Raw genomic sequence first — 22,100 nt, 5'->3', positions numbered from 1 at the left:
GTGCAGAAAGTAAATGGTATACTAAAAATGAACGGACATTTTACAATTTTTACATTATTAAAGGAATTTTCTCAAGTTTTTAAGAAGTTTTCTCTATAACACTTTCATTGGATGTATTAACTATCACCAATCATGTCTTTTACTGTATGATGATGTCCATTCATATGTGATAAAATGAACTCAAGTTCTCATTACAGCATTTTGCTAGAAGCAATTTGATTTCTCAACAGCCCCAATTTAGCAATCAGTGACTACCATTTGTTTTTGTTTTTTTTTTTTTTTTTTTTCAGAAAAATCATCTTGAAGATTAGCGCCGTAATAATGACAATAGCGTCAAAATGATCGTGTAGTAGTCTCTGTTAAATCAGGCAGTAACCTTCTATGACGACAGTAAAAAAGGTTGTTTTTTTTTGTATGATATGTTGTTTAATATTAATGGTAGTTATGTAGAAAAGTACATAGAAATTTGAACTTTCATATAAAGATAAAATTATTACAAAAAGTTTACTAGATCTTGTTTAAATATCAAATAATATGTATCGTACTTAGCAGAGAGATGTTATATGGGTAATAAAATCTCTTTATAAAAGCCACATTTATGGATTAATACTATATTTTATTAATGAACAATTGTTGAAATTTATTTTGAAGTTATTTTCTGCTCCTAGCAAACTTCATTGTACAGTTACAGATTAGTAACATAGTTTCTACGACAGAATGCCAAAAATAAGATCGTGTCTGAAAAATGTATTAATTTTGATTTTGCTGCACTGGTCTTGGAGCAACGTCGATATTTTTCAATAGTTGCATCCTCTTTTTCTTCTACTTCAAAAACTCCAACCAACAGAAGATTTATTCAAACTCCAAATTGTATAATATCCTAATAACTTGGTCCACTTCGTCCCGTTGGAAATCCAAAATCATATCTGTGAGAATTTGGTTGGCTAACCTAGAAAAGAAAAGAAATCAATTTTGGATTTAAAATCAAATGTTCAATACTCCAGTGATTAATATTAGTTATTAACTACATAAAATGCTAATTCTTTATAAATTATTGATTAGAACAAAGTGGTGAAAGTTAATGTGTCTCAAAAAACATGGTCAAGTACGTCTCTTTTAAGTTACTTATACATAAGGTTTGTGCTCGTATTTGTAATACAAAAACAAGAGGATGGTTTTGTCAAAGTAAAAACATAATTACAATTAAAACACCTTACTAAATTGTCAATGAGTCGAATCATTCAAATCAAGATTAACATTATGTCATATATTTTAAACAAATCCGCTACTAAACAATTAAAGGAAGAAAGAGAATCAGAAATTCCAGAATTATGTGCTTTAATGGCTTGATATCTTTTCAAATTTGTAATATGTTTATCTCTCGTATTTTCTGAGTCACTACGTGTAACTTGCAACATGGTTGATCTTCGGATAATCGGTAGTTGAATGTCATTTTCCATGATTAGGCTATCAGCTTTCTTTAAAGGTACAGGTCGTGCAAAATAATTTACACAATGATTTAAAAACTTGATCAGCAAATTAATTCTCTCCACTACAACCACCATTAGAATCTCACCACATTCTGTAAATCATTAAATAATGTTTTAACTATTTATATACCGCTGATAACCAATCACTTGCATTTGCAAGGAGAATTGAAATTCCAACTAATTAAGACACAACTAGTTGTATCAGCTTACAGATCACATATGAATACCTGTCAACGACGTCAGTTGCTTTCCCGTCCTTGTAATGTGGGCTGGAGTTGTGGTAGTCAGTCATTTTGCGCTTGAACTCCTCGGCCTCACTTTTGGTTGTGCTCTCAATGTTCAGCGTCGTACACTCATCCCTGCCTATTGTGGTACTTTCTTGAGCTAGGGTACCACAAACAAAACATTATGTGAACTCTTAGAATCTACCATTTTTTTTAATTAGCGAGCTAAAAGTACCAAGGCATATTTGCTTTGAAATACTAAGTCACATATAAAGTACTATAAATTAAGCAATGTTTCAATAAAAATCTTTATTTTGTCCTTATTTATAGGTAATTACATACGCTTTTCAATGATAATAATTAAGAATATTTTATTGTCGTTAAGCATCAAATTATTCATACAACGGACAAAGCCACAATAGAACAAAAATATCCAGTCTCCTGGATTCTTAGAATTATAATGTTTGGAGTGTAGTCATCCTACCATTATGACGTCAGAGGGAGGAGTTTAAAAGAAGCAATAAGGGAGTATCAGGGATTCGCATGAAGAACTTTGGTAAAGAGAGTATAAAAGTGGGCGAATTAGTCCATAATAATCTTGTGTTACAAGGTCGTGTGGTGGCTATGATAGACATACCATAATATATCACAACCCTTCATTTATCTGCACAGTGGAAATTGTCTTTTGTAGAATGACTTTCTCGCTGAGGGACTTTTGAGGTCATGGAAACATTTTTTTATTATTTACATGACAATTTGATTGATCTGCTGCAAACGAATTTAACTTGTGTAATAAAGCAAACGTAAATTAAAAAGAACATAGGTGGACTGATATTAAGATCAAGTTTGTGCGGTCAGTGGGACAATTGGATTGGTGCCCTACATAATTTAATTTAGACTCGTGGACTTCACAAGAGTGGGAGAGGACATTGGGGGTGGACAACAGCTATCTGCGGCGATGTTCCACGCACGAACGTCCTGAAGGGAGAGGTGATCCTGGGAGAAACTATCTCTAAAAGAGCACTTCGCATATGATAAGTTCTGATAGCTTCCTTACTAAGATATTGATTGTACACATTAAGACAAATGTAAACACTAACTTTTATTTGATTTGATTAATTGTTTGTTCTTTTATTTTTGATTTTTAATGTTTAATTTCAATGAGGTAATCCAAAAAAATGTATTACCCTGTTTAATTTTTACATTTTGATTCTGAATACTATCACTTTGATTATATATAACCGGATAAACAATAATAATTTGTACACTTTTTAATCATGTACTGGGTTCACCATGAGCAACATTGAGAATTTTAATAATTAATATAACTTAGAAAGTGGTAAAATATTATTACAAGAAAGGTGGAATCTGCATGTAACAGACTATATCAAGTATTATTTATACTAGTAAAAGTATATATAATAAAAAATTTAAATCACAATCAAGTATTTACAAAACAACAGTATAAATCTATACCTTAATAATAAATAATAAAATATTAGAAGCTAAAATTATTTATAACTAATATCACAGACCACGTAACCAGCGGCAAAATAAAATGTTTTGTCTATAGCCATTTTAGATAGTTTATTAAATAGTTTTTATTATAAAAATAATTGACTACTGGTTTTTTTTTTCAAGTATAATGTGATATAGACCAAGCAAATGTTCCTTCCTATAAGCCATATGTCTACTTATAAAGCTATCTAGGTTTTCTTTCAATTGAATCAAACTGAAAGAAATATAAAGGCAGGGTAGAGTTGTGATATTGAATTCTTTAAATATAGGAAGATTTGTCTATTGGAAACATTCTTCATAATTCTTGAAACTTTTTCTGCTTATAAATACCTTTAAAGAGTCACTACTATTTCCCCAGAGAGTGATAGCATATCTAAAGTGAGAGTGAGAAATGCATGATAAGCTATATTTAACATATTATGACATCCTTAATTTATGTTAAAGTAAGTGACTCATTTCAATTTCTTACATAGGATGTCAGTATAAAAATCCCATCTTAATCTGCCATCTTAATATATTCCTGAGGGCAATATACGATTGATTTACAATTTTTAAATATTATATGAAATTTCCATATTTGTAGGAAATATTGGGCTTGTTCTAAATATAAATAGAGAGAAGGGAAGGAAATAACAAAGAAGTGTTATGAAGGAGGAGGAGCTCTTCTTATTGGAATATAAATTTTCTATTATTTCACAAAAGAAAACTCACAATTATCCAATAATTAGTGTATTTTTCACGAGGCCTTTCGACATCGAAGATGCCATCATCAGGTGTCAACACCTGATGATGGCATCTTCGATGTCGAAAGGCCTCGTGAAAAATACACTAATTATTGGATAATTGTGAGTTTTCTTTTGTGAAATAATAGAAAAGAAGTGTTAGTTGAAGGAAAAAGTCTTGAAAAGGTGAAGAATTTCTGTTATTTAGGAAGTATCATAACAGATAGGGGCACAATAAGAGAAGTGATAGGAAACAGAATATGGAAGAGTGGAAAGTTTTTCAATATGGTGAAGAAGATTGTGTGGAGTTGGAACATTGGGAAAGAATCAAAAGTATTGATGTATAAATCTTATTTCCAACCAATTTTATTATATGGAGCAGAGACGTGGACTAAAAATGATTTAAGCAGATTGCAAGCTGCAGAAATGAGATTTTTAAGAGGGATAGAGAAGACTACAAGAAGAGATAGAATAAGGAACGAAAGAACCAGAGAAAGATTGAAGGTAGTTTCACTGCAAGAGACAATGGAAAGAAGAAGAATACAGTGGATGGGGCATGTGAAGAGGATGGGAGATAATAGAATGCCTAGAATAGCACTGGAGAAGGAGGAAAGAGGAAGAAGACCAAGAGGAAGACCGAGAGGAAGATGGGAGGACCAAGTGTGGAAAGACATAGAGAGAAGGGGACTACAGAAAATACAGGTGGAGGAAGAGGAGACCTGGAATGACAGACAAAAGTGGAGGAGGCTGTGTACGACGACCCGTGATAACGGAAACGTCGGATGATGATGATGATTGGGCTTATTGTATGGAGTTATATTTAAGGACTGATATGCTGCCTAGAATACATAACAATGCAAAGATCACAAAATAATTTTGAAATAATTTCTTCCTGATAGTTAATATTGAGTGTTACATTTAAATTCAAAGTATTTCAATGGTGGGAAATTGAAAAAGAATAATACAACATATAGTCCAATAAAACGGACTGTAAAATGATTTCAATTTACAAAGGGTTAAAAGTTAAATTTACATACAATGTGGTCTACACCTTTTTTAATCACCAAATGACCTCTAAATGAGTGAAAGAATAATAACATAAGATAAGATTCTTTTCAAATAAGACAAGTTATAAGTAATAATAATTATTAAGGTTTAAAACCTCTCATTAAGCAGAACGGTTTCCTGAAGATGAATTATTCATAAATGAAAGTTTATATCGACATAGACATAAATTTGACTTCATGTCAAATTCCATAACAATTAGAGCATATAAATGAAATGGTATAAATAAATGTTGTGATTAGTATATATATATATATCAATAAAATTTCATTTTGGAGAAATATCTCAATACGATATATACAGGAGACAATTTTAATGCTCTCGAATATGCCTAGCCTAGCCTAACCTAACCTGATAAGTACCAAGTGCGTGAGATGAGTCGGTCCGAGAACTCTCCGTAAGGCACACAAGCTGCACGTTACAGATTCCCCTGGCACTGCTGTGGACAGACGTTTAATCTGCATTACATCATTGTTACATCATCATGTGTTTGTATTAGACTTAGGCAATATCACAAACAAGTCAAGTATTGTACATTGTGTCTGAACTTATACAAATCTTACATTATTTATTCAGGGGAAAGCTATACGTGGTGCTCCAATTATAAGTGGTAATAATTAATTAACAAGTGTACCAAGTGCAAGTCTTTACTATAATTAACATTTTACGAAATTATATGTAGTGCTTTTATCTATTCTAATTGTTAAAGTATGTAACAAGTTATAAAAACTATACGGAATCACTGTATGTATTGAAACATAATAATCATACTAAACATCATATTTAACCTTTACCGTATTATGTTTTTTCTATTGTGGTATTTGACTTAGTATGCAGACAAAAATTAAGAAATTTATACAATATCTTTTATTGTTTCTAATAAGGTTTTACATTTAAAAAAATCATGTACTTTGCCCTTTTAAAATGGCCATTTGTAGCACACAATGTTTTTTGTCCAAAAAGATGATGCAGCCTGCACTAGTCTGGTAGAAAAAGACAAGCAAGGTATCCGTAGTCATGAAACATCATAAAATCATTATTTTATACGCTAACATGTATCCTCTGGCCTTTCTAAAAATATTTGTGTTTATGTTGTAGTGTATTTTTGTGTAATTGTGTTTTTATCCTCATTTTCCAACCAATCAACATAAAATTTTGAAATCTTATAGAAGATAGTTAGAAAATAACAAATTTACCTGACAGTAAAATAATTTTTTTTTTACTTTTTACCTAATCAAATTATTATTAATTATAATGTTATATTGTAGACCAAATCAAATCAAAGATGCCCTTTATTAATCAAGCGTTTCTCTGTAAAAGCAGCTTTTCAGAACAAATACAGTCATTTAAAACTAATGTCAATTAATTCATTTAGACTTAAACTACATAAAAAACTTGAACTAACCTAAATAACCAACTTTTTTTACATTAACTTTAAGGGCAGTCTCTGAGTGTTTTTAAATCACAAGGAAGGGTGTTGTACAACTTGGGGGCAAAAGTACGAAAAGCCTCTTCTTCCATCTCGAGTCTTACTCGAGGGAAGTGAAACTGATCGTCCTGTCGGGTTCTGCGATCATCAACCTCGCCACACTACTGGAGTCTCTCTATCAAGTACCGCAGTTCCTGAAGAGACAGGACGCACGATGGATTAGGTAGCAGGTCTGCAACCTACATACGGTTTCTATAGGCAACAATCCTGCAGCTCTTCGATGGGCAGATAAGTGGTCATATTTACTTAAATAAAACGTACAGCCGTATTCTGTACCTTTTTTTAATTCTGTCAGTATCCACCCACTTGTGAATAACTATTTTCTCTAGGCAATGGATAATATACAATCTTTGTTTGTCAAAAACATTAATAAAAATGTATACAAATGGTCAATAAATGACGCTAAGCTATAATGTCTAAAATCTTTGACATGGCTGGTAAAATAGAAATTGGTCTCAGTTAATCTACATTGGAAAGGCTATTTGTTTTTCGGCACGGGAAGAACTTTCTTACAGTTTTGACTCGGAAAGAAATAAGCAGGTAAAAAAATCTGAACAAAAATGTAATTTTAAAAATTAAAGAAGTAATAAATACAAATTTTATTTTGCATTACTTAACTTTCTTAAATTGTAAAGTAAAGTTTCTTCCTTAAAAAAAAACAAAACAAGAGTTTATTACAATTTATTGGTTTATAGTGAAATGTACATAAGGAATATTGAAATATATGCAAATTCACTTGAAATTAATTGGACCTGGTGAGTCAACCCAGTGGGGAAAAAATAGACCCCAAAAGGCTACGCTATATCAGTAATGTTCCACAAAATGTCTGAACAAATTAAACCATAGAAGTGGTACATCTAAGCGTGGAGATTATAATATGTTTTTTTGTTAACACAATGTTCAATTTTTGTAACTTAGGAATACAAACAAGGCCACTAGTTTAAAGTATATAGCTAAAGAATAAATTTCTACTTCTAGTGCGTTAGTTTTTAGTTTTATTTCCACAAGTTAAGTTTTCTTTTTTACCAATAATTTATTAATTATATCAGCAGCTTTCTACTTAACAGTTTTGTTTACAGAAATACACTGCAGACTCACAGTGATGCGTGTATGTAAGTACAGAACTGCAAGCAAAATATAATTTACAAAAATATGATAGTTTGTTAGTTAGGTTATCTATTTATGGTTTTTCAAAAACAAAATACTACGAAAATATGTTTTGCAATTGGAATTTGTGTACTGCCGATCATCAGTTGTCCTTGAATGCAGAAGACTCACGATGACAAATTGTAACAATTTGTTAATTTGGTTATCTATTTATGTTTTTCAAACAGAAAGTACAACAAAAACATGCAATAACAATCAGTAACGCGTACTGCCGATCAGATGTCATCCTTGAATAGACATTTGGATTCGAAGTTCAGCTTTGATATAATTGTAATATTGTGACATTATGACTTTCCAAGCATATTTAAAACTTTTCTTTTAGTATTGGAATCGAGAGAAAAAAGCCACAGTATCGGCCTACCTAAGTAAAACTTCCGACATTATAAAAATGCATGCATAATCCACACTTCTCAAGCTTTTCATCAAAGTCTTTTTGCTTATAGTCCTGTGAAAGTATTGCAGCTCCAAATATACCACAATGCTGACCAATATATACGGAATGCATCAGAAAATTATTTTCTATGGAAGTAATCAAAGTCGCCCCCAGAATTTAAGCATAATTAAGGTAATCAATACTGGCTCTTAAATATTTTGTGTTTGCCTAAAGATGACATCTTACACAAGAATAGAATCATGAAACCACAACTATAAATTAAGAGATTGAAATTTTTGTTACATTTCCCACATTCTACTGGGAGATTCCTGGTACGTTAAATTTCCGGATTATTTCCAGTTTTCCTGGTCAGGTGGCCACCCTGATTTCAAATTTCTAGATTATTTCATTCTGTAGATATACAGATGGAAAACCATTCAAAAAAGAAATTTACACAAAAAGGATGCGTAGCCAAATTCCTTGGTTGGACATGCACTATCATACACCTTATTCTAGTCTATGTAGAAATGAAGTTTTATGAAAAATTTAGTCTACAGATAGCTTTTTTCGACATAGTTTGCCACATGATACATTTACATTTCTAATCATTAAGTTACGTTTCATAGCAATGTTGTCTATTTTTACGACATGTCTCAACTACCTTTTTGCTGAATTTGTTTTGTTGTCTTCGCCATCTTTACTTCTTGATGAAATTTTCTGTGAAAAAGAAACAAACAACATTTAACTGATAAAATTACAAACTTGTAAAATACTCTCAAAGTAAAATAATTTGCACCAATTATAAGCAAAGAACAAAACGTATAAGTTGTCACACTTTGGATGATTGCAAATCCACAAATTACTTCACAATAAATTTATCTGTAACAAATAAATAATTTTAAAGATAGTCAGAGTTCTTAATAGCTTAAGGATCGTGTTATGGCTTTTTACACTGTATATACAAATTTAAATTCAGTAACAGCTAAAAATGCCTACATTCTAATTTTTAACACTTGTAAAAAGAGGAGTCTAACCCAAAAGCTAATCAAGAGTACATCAACACCTCCTAAAATAAAGGTAAAGCAGCCTGGTCCATCATTGCTGTAGGTAGCGGATCAACTTCCTCTAGAGTGGGCCTAGTATACCAGCCAAAGATTTTTCAGCTCACTTCATCAAGTCCTTAAAAAAGGACCGAAAAACAAATTAAAGCGTCCCATAGCAAAGATGTGTACGGTGTCTCCAGTGTTCTATTGAAGAAAATTATATTTTCAATCTTGTTACCAATCACGTGGTGTGTAAATAACTGCCTTTTTTCTAGTGTTTTCCCAATGTGTTTAAAGATGACTAAAGTTGCTCCTATCTACAAGAAGGGGCCTAGGAACCAACCTGGCTCATATAGGCCTATCTCTGTTCTACTCATTTTTTTATGTTGGAGACTGTGATGAACATCCAGGTGAGCTTCTTTTTTGAATTTTGCAATCCCACAGTGGAGATCTTGGTGAACTCAGTAGTGGGTAGTTTTTGAAGCCAAGGTCATCAGCTACTCTCTTTGAGCTCACGAAGGCTTTCAACTGTGTTACTAGAGACTCCTCTCTAAATTAACTCACCATGGTATAATTGGCACTGAACTGGCTCTCTTTCAATCATACCTGTGAGCAAAGTTTGTGCTGGTAGTTGTCTTTCTGAAGCGCGTTAAGTTGGGTATGGGGTTCCTCAAGGATCAGTACTGGGCCCTTTTCTATTTTTAGTTGTAATGAATGACCTTCCTCATAATGTTCAAGCCAATATAATAATGTTTGCAGATCATACTACAGATCTATAGATATAGATATGCTAACCAATGAAAGTATATTAAACGCTGAAAGATGGCTTAACTGTAATCAACTAGTGTTAAATGAGAATAAAACTCAACAAAGAAGATTGATGCCGCTTCCACTTGTAATGCTGATTTTTGTCAAAGTGTAAAGTTGTTGGGCATATATTTGGATTATAAGCTGTCTTAGTCTGATCATATATGTATCTGGAAGACTGAGGAGAGAATTCTTTTTGCTTAACAGGCAGCTTAACAAAAATGTTCCTAAAGCCCTATCTGAAACATGCCCATTTTGCTTTTATCAATAATATTTTACTCTATGACTTACACAGTATTAATCATTCAAAAGAAGGCTGTTGTAGACCCCTGTTTGTCAAAGAGTCTGTAACCACTGTTGTTAGCCTATATATTTATTTATGTATTACTAAAGGTAAGTCTAATATTGGTTTGGTAGCTATGCTTTAAGGGGTCAGCTTCACTCTCATAACACAGGAAGCAGCCACTTAACACATAAAGATTTTGTTAGACTTAGTAAAACACAGTCTTAATCAAACGTTACGTCAGCCACACTCTTTAATACATTAAAGCCTAGTGCTCATTTTGCTAAAGAAAGAGATTTAAAAGCTTATTGTTTGATTGGTAATTAACATATAGTTTTCTTACTGTAAATGAGTACTTGATGTGGAAAGACAATAAAAAAATAATTTTTAATTTCTCAATCGTATTCAAAATAAACTGGTCTTACTTTTCCTTTTAATTGCATATTGAGGATTGTATTAAAAATACACTGGTCTTACTTTTCATTTTAATTGCGTATTGAAGATCGTATTCAAAATAAACTGGTCTTACTTTTCCTTGTAAAGATGTTATATTGTGACATCTCAAAGAATTGGTACAAAGAGATGATGTCACCAGACTTTGGTTACCTGTTACAAAACTTGAATTACAAACGTATGTGTTCTATTTTAATAATAAATCACCCACGATGATAGAATATTACATGTAATAAATTGTACAGACGAGAATGTAGTATAGTAAACAAAAATTGTACGATGATTGTATTTGTGTAATTAACAAATGCATCAATGTGTATTTATAAAAAGTATGAGGACTGAATGACGATGCAATTTTTAATTTTTCTATCAGTCTCTGGCATGTACATAAATACGACAGGTAGTGCAGCATTTGTGATTACCATACTATGAGTAGAGGTAATATATACTGTCTTTGAAATACTAACAGTTACCCGTGCCTTTGCACACAGTTTTGTAGGATTTACTCATTTGAGCACTTCTGGTTCGAGTGAATTATATATCCAACCCCAATTTTGAGTTTGCCTTGTTACCAGAATCAAGAAAATATGTCAAAGAAGTGTATATTTATGGCCACAGTATTTCATTTTTCATGCCATAGTTAATTTTGCCTTATTTCCCCAATCAAGAAAAAAATATATACACATATGCAGGGGTGAGAAGCCTAATACTTCTATCAAAAGACAATCAAGATGAGTTTCAAACAGTCTTTAAATTTATTAGTAATAGTTAGATGATAACTTTGTCTTTGTTACCTTAGTTTAACAGCACTGACCTAGTAGTGCACACTTAATATATGAATTTTGTTTGCTGTACTCTAACTTTAGAGGCCAAGATGTAATTTTTCGCAACTTTTGAAACCAGTGGTGTGTAACCTGAAGAAGAGATTTTCCAAATAAGGAGAAGCCTCTATGTTAACCAGGGACCCTAAGAATGTTCATGTGAAATTTCAGTAGAACCCGTATAGTAGTTTTTACATGATTGAGAAACACACATCGACATAATTAGATTTTTACGAGGGGGTACCCAAAAAAAACCGGAATTGTATTGCTGGCAGCCGGCAGCGTGTAGTACACATTCCTGCCGCTAGGCATGTGTTGCGCAACCCATTGCGACCTCAGTGACCCCAGTTCCGTTGTGCATTCTGTTCGTTCGTAGTGACTGTTTTCGCTAACCCTGTTTTGTTCTTGTTTCGTTTTTTGTCATGGCAAGTTTAAGTGAACAACGTGCAGCTGTGAAATTTTGTTTTTTACTTGGTAAAAATGCTGCAGAAACTATTTTAATGTTGAATACAGCTTACAAAGATGATGCTATGGGGAAAACTCAGGTCTACGAGTGGTTTGCTCGATTTAAAAATGGCGACATGTCGATTGAAGACAAACCTCGTTCTGGACGTCCATCAACCTCTCGAACGGACGAAAATGTTGAGAAAACTCGTGAACTTGTGCTCACCGACCGTCAACAGACAATTGGGGAACTATCAGAGAGTAGTGGGTTAACTTGGAGCTCGGTTCAGCGAAAAGTTCGCCAGAAAAGACCCGATTTGTGGCAGACTGGAGACTGGTTCTTCCACCACGACAACGCACCGGCACACACAGCCATCTCAGTTAGGCAGTTTTTAGCCAAAAACGGCATGGTTCCGCTGCCCCACGCACCTTACTCGCCTGACCTCGCTCCATGCGACTTTTTTTTATTTCCACGCATGAAAAGAGGCTTGAAAGGTCAACGATTTGACAGCGTTGAAGAGGTTAAGAAAAAAACCAAGCTCGAGCTTGCAGCCATTTCTAAAGATGACTACAAAAAATGTTTTGATCAATGGAAATACCGTTGGGACAGGTGTATTAGTTGTAATGGAGATTATTTTGAAGGAGATAAGGTCGTATTGTAAAAAATGTGATAATATATAATTTTTATAAAATAATTCCGGTTTTTTTTGGGTACCCCCTCGTATATAATATTATAGATTTGATGACCCCAATGACATTTACTTTATCAATATTTAAAACCACTACGATCACAATAATTTCTTTTCAAATCTGCAGGAATTTAATTCCTTTCATTAATTATTTAATCCAAAAATACTTTTTGAATAGTATAGAAACATTTTAGACAGCAAAAATATAATTTCTTTCTAACTTTACACATTAATATCAAATATTTTATTATTACTACAATCTTTACGTTACTTGCACAGAATACAAACAAGGAAAGAGTAAATAAAAATGTTAACTACAAACTGTACAGATGGGAAACACTCACTACCTTAGAAGACTCATTAACAACGGATCCTGGCTCACAGAATGGGACAGAAATTACAGGGGATACTTCAACCGAGCTACCCTCATTTAGCACACCTGACGCAATGTCATCTTCAGGCTGTATTAAAAAATTATAACAGATTACTCGTACTTTGAATTAACTTAAAATTAAACTAATGCTTAGAGAAAAGTAGTTCTGGTTATTAATTACATTAACTGATTTGAGCTTATGATTATGAATTGATAATCAAATTATTTATCATCTTATAAAATTAATAAAAATTATGGAAAGTGCTGAAGGATCCACAAAAATATAAAATAAATAGCACCACATAATTCGTTCATAATTTCTCCCATTTCACGCCTACTTTTCCATTCCTGTGAAATTTATACTAAAACCTCTTCTACGTAATACATAAATGTTTGTTTGTATTACTAAAAAATTGTACAAGCTGTAACCTTAATGAGGAAATATTCGTTTTATATTCAGTCTCAATTAGAATCATAAATATGGAATATTCTTCAGAAAATGCTACATGTGACATTTTACAGTGATTAAATCATTTATAAGGGGTAGCCACCTAAAACAAAATATTGTTTCGAATTCCTTTATCAGTCGGAACCAAAGGTGTAGTTGTGTTGCGTTAATATGCTTTGCACAGAGAAATAGGCCTAGCCTCTTTTTTCCATGGTTTTTTATTTTCCAACCGTTCATTTTCATATACTCATTTATTTTACTATTGTATATTTATTTACTTTATTGTTGTTCATTATTACTATTGTCCTTATTTTTTTCTCAATTATCACTGTTTATAAACAGTTCCGCTAATTCGAACTAAATAAGATCGGGACCAATTCGGATTAGAAAAATTTTGGATTAGCCGAAATAATACAGCATTGATATAAAAATAGAGTTAAAATTGTTAAAATTGTTATAAAATTGTTAAAATAGAGTTGTATTGATATAACAATACAGAAGATCTATTTTATTGAAGAACTAATGAACAACTAGTAGTGTACACTGTGTCATCCCGCCCTAACTTAGCGAAACAGGTTTGTTTAAAATAAAATAATAAATCTGAATATTAGTCAGCCGAAAAGATTCTCATATAAACAAATCCACTTGTGAGCAGACTGAAATCCAGCCAGCTGTCTGTGAAGTGTAGAGTTGGGTGTTGCATCAGTTTGACGAGTTTGTATACAGTGTGTTAATATTGTAAGCCACACGAAAATAGCCTATTGACATTTGAAGCAGTGTTGCCACATCGCTGCTAACCACTAGCCGCGTTCCGTTATGACATGGCATGTTGTTAACAAGTAGATTAACAAAAAACCAAATGCATATTATTTATTTACAGTAACAGCTGATGATGTCTGTTTATTCCAACAGATGTTGAGACATGCTTATAATTTTCCATACACATAAAAATGGCAACAATGTTAGGCCGGGTGAAGAGGGGCGATTCAAGCGCACAAGCCATCATTGAACTTTTTGATGTGGAATGGTTTAATTATAATATCAGTAGATTACAATGGCTACCAAACGGAAACATAACTCATGCACACTAAAAGAAACACTAGAAGTTTTGATACGTTTGGACAAGTGTGAGAGTGCTACGAAACTGGCAACGGAGTTCGGAATCTACAAAGGATTTTCAGACCTTTTTTTATTGTAATATTTTTTCAATAATTAATGTACTCATATCAATCTTACATTTTTACAAGTACGATATTTAGTTGTAGCCTATTTTATTTTAGTTGAAATACAGGATTATTAAAAAAACTGAAGACAACTACACTGTACGCATTAAAATGTTAGTTTAAAATACTTTAATCAAATAAAAAAAACTTTTACTGTGTATTTTGTTGTATTTTATAAGCAACAAAATTTACTTTTTCAATGACTCTATCATGTTCGGATTAGCAGGACTCTACTGTACGTGAGTCAAGATAGTTCTACATTGTAAAACTGGCTCTGTCGTTGGACACTAGAATATGTTTTTTTACTAGAAAAATGATAAATATAATCAGTGATTGAGATTTATGCTTGTTAATCGCTACAACCAGACTGTATGTTATTAAATTATTATCAATTACCAATGACGATAATTATCAAGTCCTACAATTTTGAGCAGAGTCAAACCATAGAGATATAGTCTTCGTTGTGTTGATAGTCCATGCTGAAATCCTGTTTCCAACCAAATGTTATCCATTTATTGGTCAAAGTCACTTGACTATCGCTTAAATATTACAGTAAACCTGACTCCAGTCTTCCACATCAAACCTAAATCCCTCAAAATCCAACCCTAAGTAGCTGTTTTACACAACCATGCCAATAGTTCCGATTTAAATATATATTTATAACATAATTTATTTTCTTTTGACTACAAGAACTGAAATCGGACAGAAACGAATATGTTGTTCTGTGACACTCAAACTCTATGTTCAATAAATTATTTTGGTACAGTAATAAATATACACTACTCTATCAAAGTTCAATAAATTACAATGTATGCAATTAGAAATGCAAAATATTTACTACAAAAATTATAAACATATTAAACCAAAATTTTAACTAGCCATTCTAAACAAAACTACACTATAACAAAATAATGTTTTGTATACACTCTGCTATGATACCAAGTCAACGTATAGCTACATCACAATGTCTCCATACAGGACCTGATTGAGCTTTAAAGTCTGATTTTTATAGCTTCAACTTCGCCTACTTGGGCTCAGAATCACGGTACTCATACAATGAGTATCTGTCCTTAAAACACGTGAAATTTGCAGACCTGTCATGTAATTAGCGCAATAGTCCTTTTAGGAATAAGTGCAATTACAAGTTTCTTGTTCGAAGAGAACAAAAAAATATACATGTAACGGCTAATGCCTGTTTGAGGTTTGTGAGAAGTACATTACAAGTAATTAGTTGGTGTACTGTTGTTTACGAGACACGGACGACTAGCCAGTCAGCTTCAATTTTGATAATTACCAAATAACGTAGCTGGTGGGAACGGTTAATTCATTACGAATATTGAGTTTAGATCCATTTCACCTTCCGCTTAAAGCAGCATCAATGAGGATCTAATGCAGAATTTTTTTGGATTTCATCAGACCAACATTGACTCCAGATTCGAGGCGTAGTGTCTGTGACAACGATCGATGTCAGATGTTGCACTAAGCTGAATGTGAAATGGAGCTGAACTCAACTTCTGTAATTACTAAATACTTTGAGAATGATTACAATCATTTGTTTATTAAATAATTCATTTTCGATTAATAAAACTTTCTTTTATTATTAGGCTCTTGAACTACTGTTAAATCGGTCCTGTATATATTGAATCTGCTGGCACAAGAGGGTCATAACAAGTTATCCTTAGTGAATAAAAATTATTTTCCATTAAATAACCCTTTCTTTTATTATTAGGCTCTAAGAATGCTGTGAAAAGCGGTACTGTCTAAAATAAATGTAGGTCTCCCTAAATTTCCGATCTGTTGACACAAGCTGGTTATAAAGAGTAATTGTGAATAAATTAAACTTTTTTCGATTAAATAATTCAGGAGCTAACTGAGGGATCGGACGTGATCAAAATCCTTCCAAAAATACTGCCATGGCCAACTAAAGTGGCCCCCCAGCAGAGAGAACAATCACATAAGTTGAAAAACCGAGCTCTACAGGTTACGGCAAGGGAGTGAGTCCTTTATCAGCCTACATAACGATTTATATTTTGTTATTTATGTCTCTATAATAATTCCACTAAGCAACAATCATGTTCTGACTTGCTTAGCCAAAATCACTACATACTAACTTCAGCTTACATAACGTATGCCTAATCAGGTCCTGATTGAGGTTAGATCGGTTTAAAGAGAGATTACAAAAAAAAAAAAAAACTAGAAAAATATAGCTCATACTACACAAAACCAGTAATACCTGAATATCTACAACTTTACTCTCTTGAATCGAGGGTTGGGCACCGTTTAGAAGCTTGAGGGCTTGAAATTCGCTATCGTCTAGACACAGGTCGCTCTCATCCAAAGGCTGAGTCAAGTTTACACAATGTTGTCAAGTGTTATTAGATACAAACTATCTATGTTAAAATTAATTCTGTTGTAGAAAAATTGTCTTCAGATTTCTACCAGATTAATATGTGATGTCACCATTTCAAATGGTCCTATTAACTGGTAACTTTGTTACGTTTTTGCAAAATAAGGTTGTTAATTGTTATAAGGTGATTTGAAAGAATAGTAGGATTTCGGATATTTGTCATCGTTATGTGTTACAAAAATATAACACTATCATGCATTTGAGCGCAAAATAACCACGACAGGAAATGGCGACATTGATTTCCTCATCAGTGTGCCACCTTCGTTAGTGTGAGTGTAACATGTTTCCTTGTTCTCGTGGCTGCTGTGCGGTGACCACTTGGGTTCATTCTCTACAGTCTAGACTTCATGTTGTTCGTCTACCAGGTATCGTTTACATCTTTAAATGGCAGTCCATGGTCAAATTTTTTAGCTCACAAACTTTCTTAATGTATTTGGGTTTTTCACACCTAAAGAAAAGGGTAGATTTCAATCTTGAAACATAGTTTATACTATTTGTAGCAAATAACGATGGCAAATGTCCGAATTCTTACTCTCATATCAAAATAATTATGTCTACTGTACTGTGTGTACTTATGTGAACATGTAACAATTTCTAAAATTTGCACGTGTATAATTGAGTGTCTCAGCTAAATAACTATTGAAATTGTATTATATAGGGTTTTTCATTTTGGGCGGGTAGATGTTGGCAGCCTGTGGCGGCCATGTTGTTTTGGTGTCAGCTGTTTTATTAGTGTATTGTTGTTCAGTAAGTTCTGCCATTTCATTACAATTTATTTTATCATGACAAGTTACACGATTGAGCAGCACGTTCAGATGATTAAACTTTATTATCAAAATGAGTGTTCACCAGTTAAAATGTTACATGTGTTGCGACCATTTTACGGCAGATGCGGAGGTCCTTCAATTTCAACTCTTCAAAGTTTGGTAGCTAAGTTCGAGAAGACCGGTTCTATAAACAACCAGCCTACACCCAGACGTGAAAGGAACAGCAGATCTATTGAGAACGTCGCTACTGTCCGTGAAAGTGTGCAAAGGAACCTGAGGCAGTCAATTCCTCGCCATGCACAAGAACTCAGCCTTTCGCAAACTTCAACTTGGCAAATTATTTTGTGTCTGGATTTAGGCCTGCATTAGTACAAAATCCAACTGACCCAGGAGCTTAAAGTGTATGACCATAGACAACACTGTTTGTTCACCAAGTGGGCTTAGGACACTAATTTCGGCTGAAAAATTATCTTCAGCGACGAAGCACATTTCTAGATGAATGGCTATGTTAACAAGCATAATTGCTGTATATGGGACAATGCAAACCCAAATGAGATTCTTCAGGTAGCGGTGCATCCACAAAAAGTTACTGTTTGGTGCGGATTTTTGGCTGTCGGTGTGACTGGTCCGTATTTTTTTGAAAACATTGGTGAGGCCATTGCTGTCAACGGCAAACGCTACAGAACGATGATAACGGATTTCTTTTGGCCCAAATTGAACGATATGGATGTAAACGACATGTTGTTTCAGCAGGACGGCACTACGTGCCACACAGCAAACGAAACCATGAACATTTTGAATGAACGATTTGAAGGTATGGTGACGTGAATTGGCCACCAAGATCGTGCAATTTGACACCCCTAGACATTTTTTTATGGGGTTTTCTGAAGTTGCAGGTCTATGCCAATAGGACTCAATCAACCGATGAACTTAAGATCAACATAACCCAAGTCATCGCTCAAATTTAACCGGATTTATGTGGCAGAGTAATTGAAAATTGGACCACTCGAATCCGTACTATTGTGAGAAACCGCGGTGGACATTTGAACGATGTTATATTCCACACATGTATATAGCATGTGGCCTTTCAAATGGAAAATAAATTTCGTTCATATATCATACATAGCGTGTTTTATTTCATCTCAACATTTATCCGCCGAAAATGAAAAACCCTATATAAGAGAGTATGTAAAAGTGTACAGCCTAGCTCTTATACAATTTTTACTGAATATTTTTAAGTCAATTTTAAATATCGGGAAGATAAAGACACTTTGGGAAAATGTGTATTTAGTGAACCTGCTTCTATAATGGTATTCGGGTTAAACTGAGCTATTTGCTTTATAGTAAAGTAGCACACCAACAAGTAGCATTACTCACTGTATCCTAGGGGTAAGGTTGCGGCTGTCTAGCCATAAAGTTACAGATTCGATTCCCGGGGAAATCAGTACAATTTTTCAAATCGGTTTGAACGATTTTCACCAAAAAGATTTAGTATACACAATTAAAATCCTAGTGGCATAAAAAAAACCCGCTTCAATAATTCAGTACAAAGTCTATAGCAACACTCTCCTACCTCATGAGGGATCATCTCCATCATAGTCGTGATTTGTTCCTCTGGTACTGCCCGAGTAGCATTCCGAAATGTCACATCCTTGGCGTTCGTTCCTTCCTTCAAGAGACCCTGTCAAGATATTAATTAGCGTAAAGCAATGGAAAATATCACATTAGCCATTTCAAATATTAATGATTGATATAAACACTGTTTATTCTAAAAATTCAGTGGTGTAGTATTGTTTTGAATTAGTACAGCAATAATTTTGATTTTTTCATAATTTACTTCAATTAGTAGCCACTCGATAAACTAAAGCTCATGAAAAACCATAAACATTCTAATGATAGAGTAATTTAAAAAAAATCTATATTGCGAAAATTAAAATAAAAGTGATTATATGTCTGTATTTTACCATTTTGATTTAGATGCATACAAACTTTTACAATTCAACGTTTTACAGATTTCTAAGGAATTTATTTAAATGTTGTGTATTATATAGTTAAATAAAAAAATTCTATGTAAAACATCATTTAAGTTACAAAGAGAAAAATACCAAATTCTACACTAATTTCTCAAAAACTATAAATACAAAAGTGTCAAACAACAATAACGCAATTTCTAGTAAAAATATAAAGCATGTAATTGGTCTAAATCAATTTAAGATTAGAAGGCGCAGAAAACTAGGCTCCTACTGGATAAACGGAAGATACTAAGTTTATAAAAATCACTCACGGACTTGTCATAAGATTTACTACTCAGCACTTGGCTTGTTGTACCACTTAGAGTAGGATCTTTCCTAAGTTTGGCATCCAATTTTCCCCTGGCAGTGGCCGAACCCGACCCAGATTTTCTCTGATGCTGAAACCAGTTTAGCTCAACAATAAATTGTATAATTTAAACAAAAATATTACACAAAAATCCTATATTGTACCTGCTGTGAAAAAATATACAATCAACAAAATAAATCAAAATAATGGTGAAAACATAATACTTTTGTATTTTGGAAATCTATTATGAAAGAAATGATACATATGAAAGAATATTACAGACGAAAACAGAGAGGAATAGAAAATCAATAATATACTACCGGCAGTATCATGGACATAAATGTACTTGTAGTGATGTAGAATTCCCGGGAATTTAAAATCGAGGAAATATTCTGATAGAATATTGCCAGCAATATTCCCAAAATTCATCAATTCCTGGAATAATTAATTAGCACGATAGCTCAAAAACTGTAAATTAATAAGGAAAAAAGTTATTATGTTGTTAAATAAAACTCAAAAACTGAAATATATTTAAAAATAAAATTATAATTAAATAAAAGTCCTGGGAATTTATAATTTCTTTAGTAAAGGTCGTTGTAATTAAATTACCCTTAAGAGCTAAATCATGGTTTATGACCAACTTAATTAGTTTCTTTAACATTAACACTATTTTTATTTGAGCATTCCTACTTTCTATTTTAAATTATAGAAAAGTATTTGGAAATAGGTTTAGGTTTTTGGATCTGAACTTTTTTTCAATGTTTTAAAGATCAAAGAATTAAGTACATATTATAGCAAGTTGTAATTCCTCTATTGTTTATTAAATCATTAATGTACTAAATAGTATAATTATTTATACTATTGGTTTTACAATTAAAAATTGTAAAGCTGATAATCATAAAGAAACAGTGAATTTATAACAGTAGGTATTTTTTTAGTATTTTAGATTTAGGATGTTTAAACACGAGTTCCAATGAGAAATTACTTGTTTTTTAAATGCTAGAGATTTTAATAATAGTTTAGTAATTAAAATTCATTTAGTTCTATAATTCCCAGGATACTATTTCACAGTAACTATTGCTTGGAATGATAATTCTAGGATTGAAATACATGAATGTACGTAGTTAACCTAGTTTTAGGGTTCTTTAATTGTTAGTAAGTGTTAAAACATTCAAAATATAGAAATTTTCACAAAGTCCCAATTTTCAGGAATTTTCCCGGCAATATTTCCATTTCAAAAGTTGCCTCCCACTGGGAATATTTGCCAAGATCACTAGTCCTTATAGGAGATGCTCAAGTCTAAATGGTTCTACAGAAAAACGAAGGTACATATTTATTACTCATAATCATGCCAGTTTTATTGTATGCTCTCAAGAAAACTTATTGTTTTGTAATTATAGTATTAGGGAAAATTTGTGACCTTAGTTTCAAGATGAAGTCAGTTTAAATAAATGTATAGTTTAAATTGTTAATTAGATAATAATATGTTACTGACACTACTCGGTGCTATACACCGTACTGACGTTATATCTCACCTTCTTGTACAGTGGAGGGCCGAACCGCTGTCTGGCGAGTGCTGCGGACTTGCGCCTCCAGTCTCGGCCTCGACGATTGTACATGGACAGATCGGTGGAGGGCTTGCGTGTGTTGTGGCCTCTCGGTACCTTGTGACTCGCTCTGGACACAACACTCCTGGTCTCTGTGGTGCTGGTCTCCAGGAGCAACTTCTTCAGGTAGTTACAAGACACCTCCAGTTCCTGTGGTACATCCGATACACTGCTAGTGAAACCGAGATATGATAGATAAACCAGTTCTCTGTGGTGCTGGTCTCCAGCAGCAACTGCTTCAAGTAGCTACAACACACCTCCAGTTCCTGTGGTACATCCGATACACTGCTAGTGAAACCGAGACCTGATAGATAAACCAGTTCTCTGTGGTGCTGGTCTCCAGCAGCAACTGCTTCAGGTAGCTACAA

The 22,100-nt window shown here is 33.1% G+C and overlaps 1 protein-coding gene across 11 annotated transcripts in view; it reads right to left on the bottom strand.

The window, feature by feature from the left end:
* Window positions 1–595: 595 nt before the first annotated feature.
* LOC124367943 overlaps window positions 596–22,100 on the bottom strand; it is a 37,288-nt gene continuing 15,783 nt past the window's right edge. For 2 of the 11 annotated variants that reach the window (XM_046825172.1, XM_046825162.1), the window contains 9 exons: window positions 21,661–21,882; window positions 20,091–20,216; window positions 19,380–19,487; window positions 16,866–16,973; window positions 12,933–13,049; window positions 8,710–8,765; window positions 5,382–5,458; window positions 1,718–1,874; window positions 596–949 (listed from right to left, as the gene is read on the bottom strand). In XM_046825172.1, coding sequence (XP_046681128.1) covers window positions 853–949; window positions 1,718–1,874; window positions 5,382–5,458; window positions 8,710–8,765; window positions 12,933–13,049; window positions 16,866–16,973; window positions 19,380–19,487; window positions 20,091–20,216; window positions 21,661–21,882 — 1,068 coding nt within the window. In that variant the 3' untranslated portion in view covers window positions 596–852. The remainder of the gene's footprint in view (window positions 950–1,717; window positions 1,875–5,381; window positions 5,459–8,709; window positions 8,766–12,932; window positions 13,050–16,865; window positions 16,974–19,379; window positions 19,488–20,090; window positions 20,217–21,660; window positions 21,883–22,100) is intronic. The other 9 variants (XM_046825164.1, XM_046825165.1, XM_046825163.1 and 6 more) reach the window with 9 other exon arrangements.

The sequence above is a fragment of the Homalodisca vitripennis genome, chromosome 8 (genome assembly GCF_021130785.1).
Source record: "Homalodisca vitripennis isolate AUS2020 chromosome 8, UT_GWSS_2.1, whole genome shotgun sequence".
Lineage (NCBI taxonomy): Eukaryota > Metazoa > Arthropoda > Insecta > Hemiptera > Cicadellidae > Homalodisca > Homalodisca vitripennis.
This window is presented reverse-complemented; position numbering and strand designations above follow the sequence as displayed.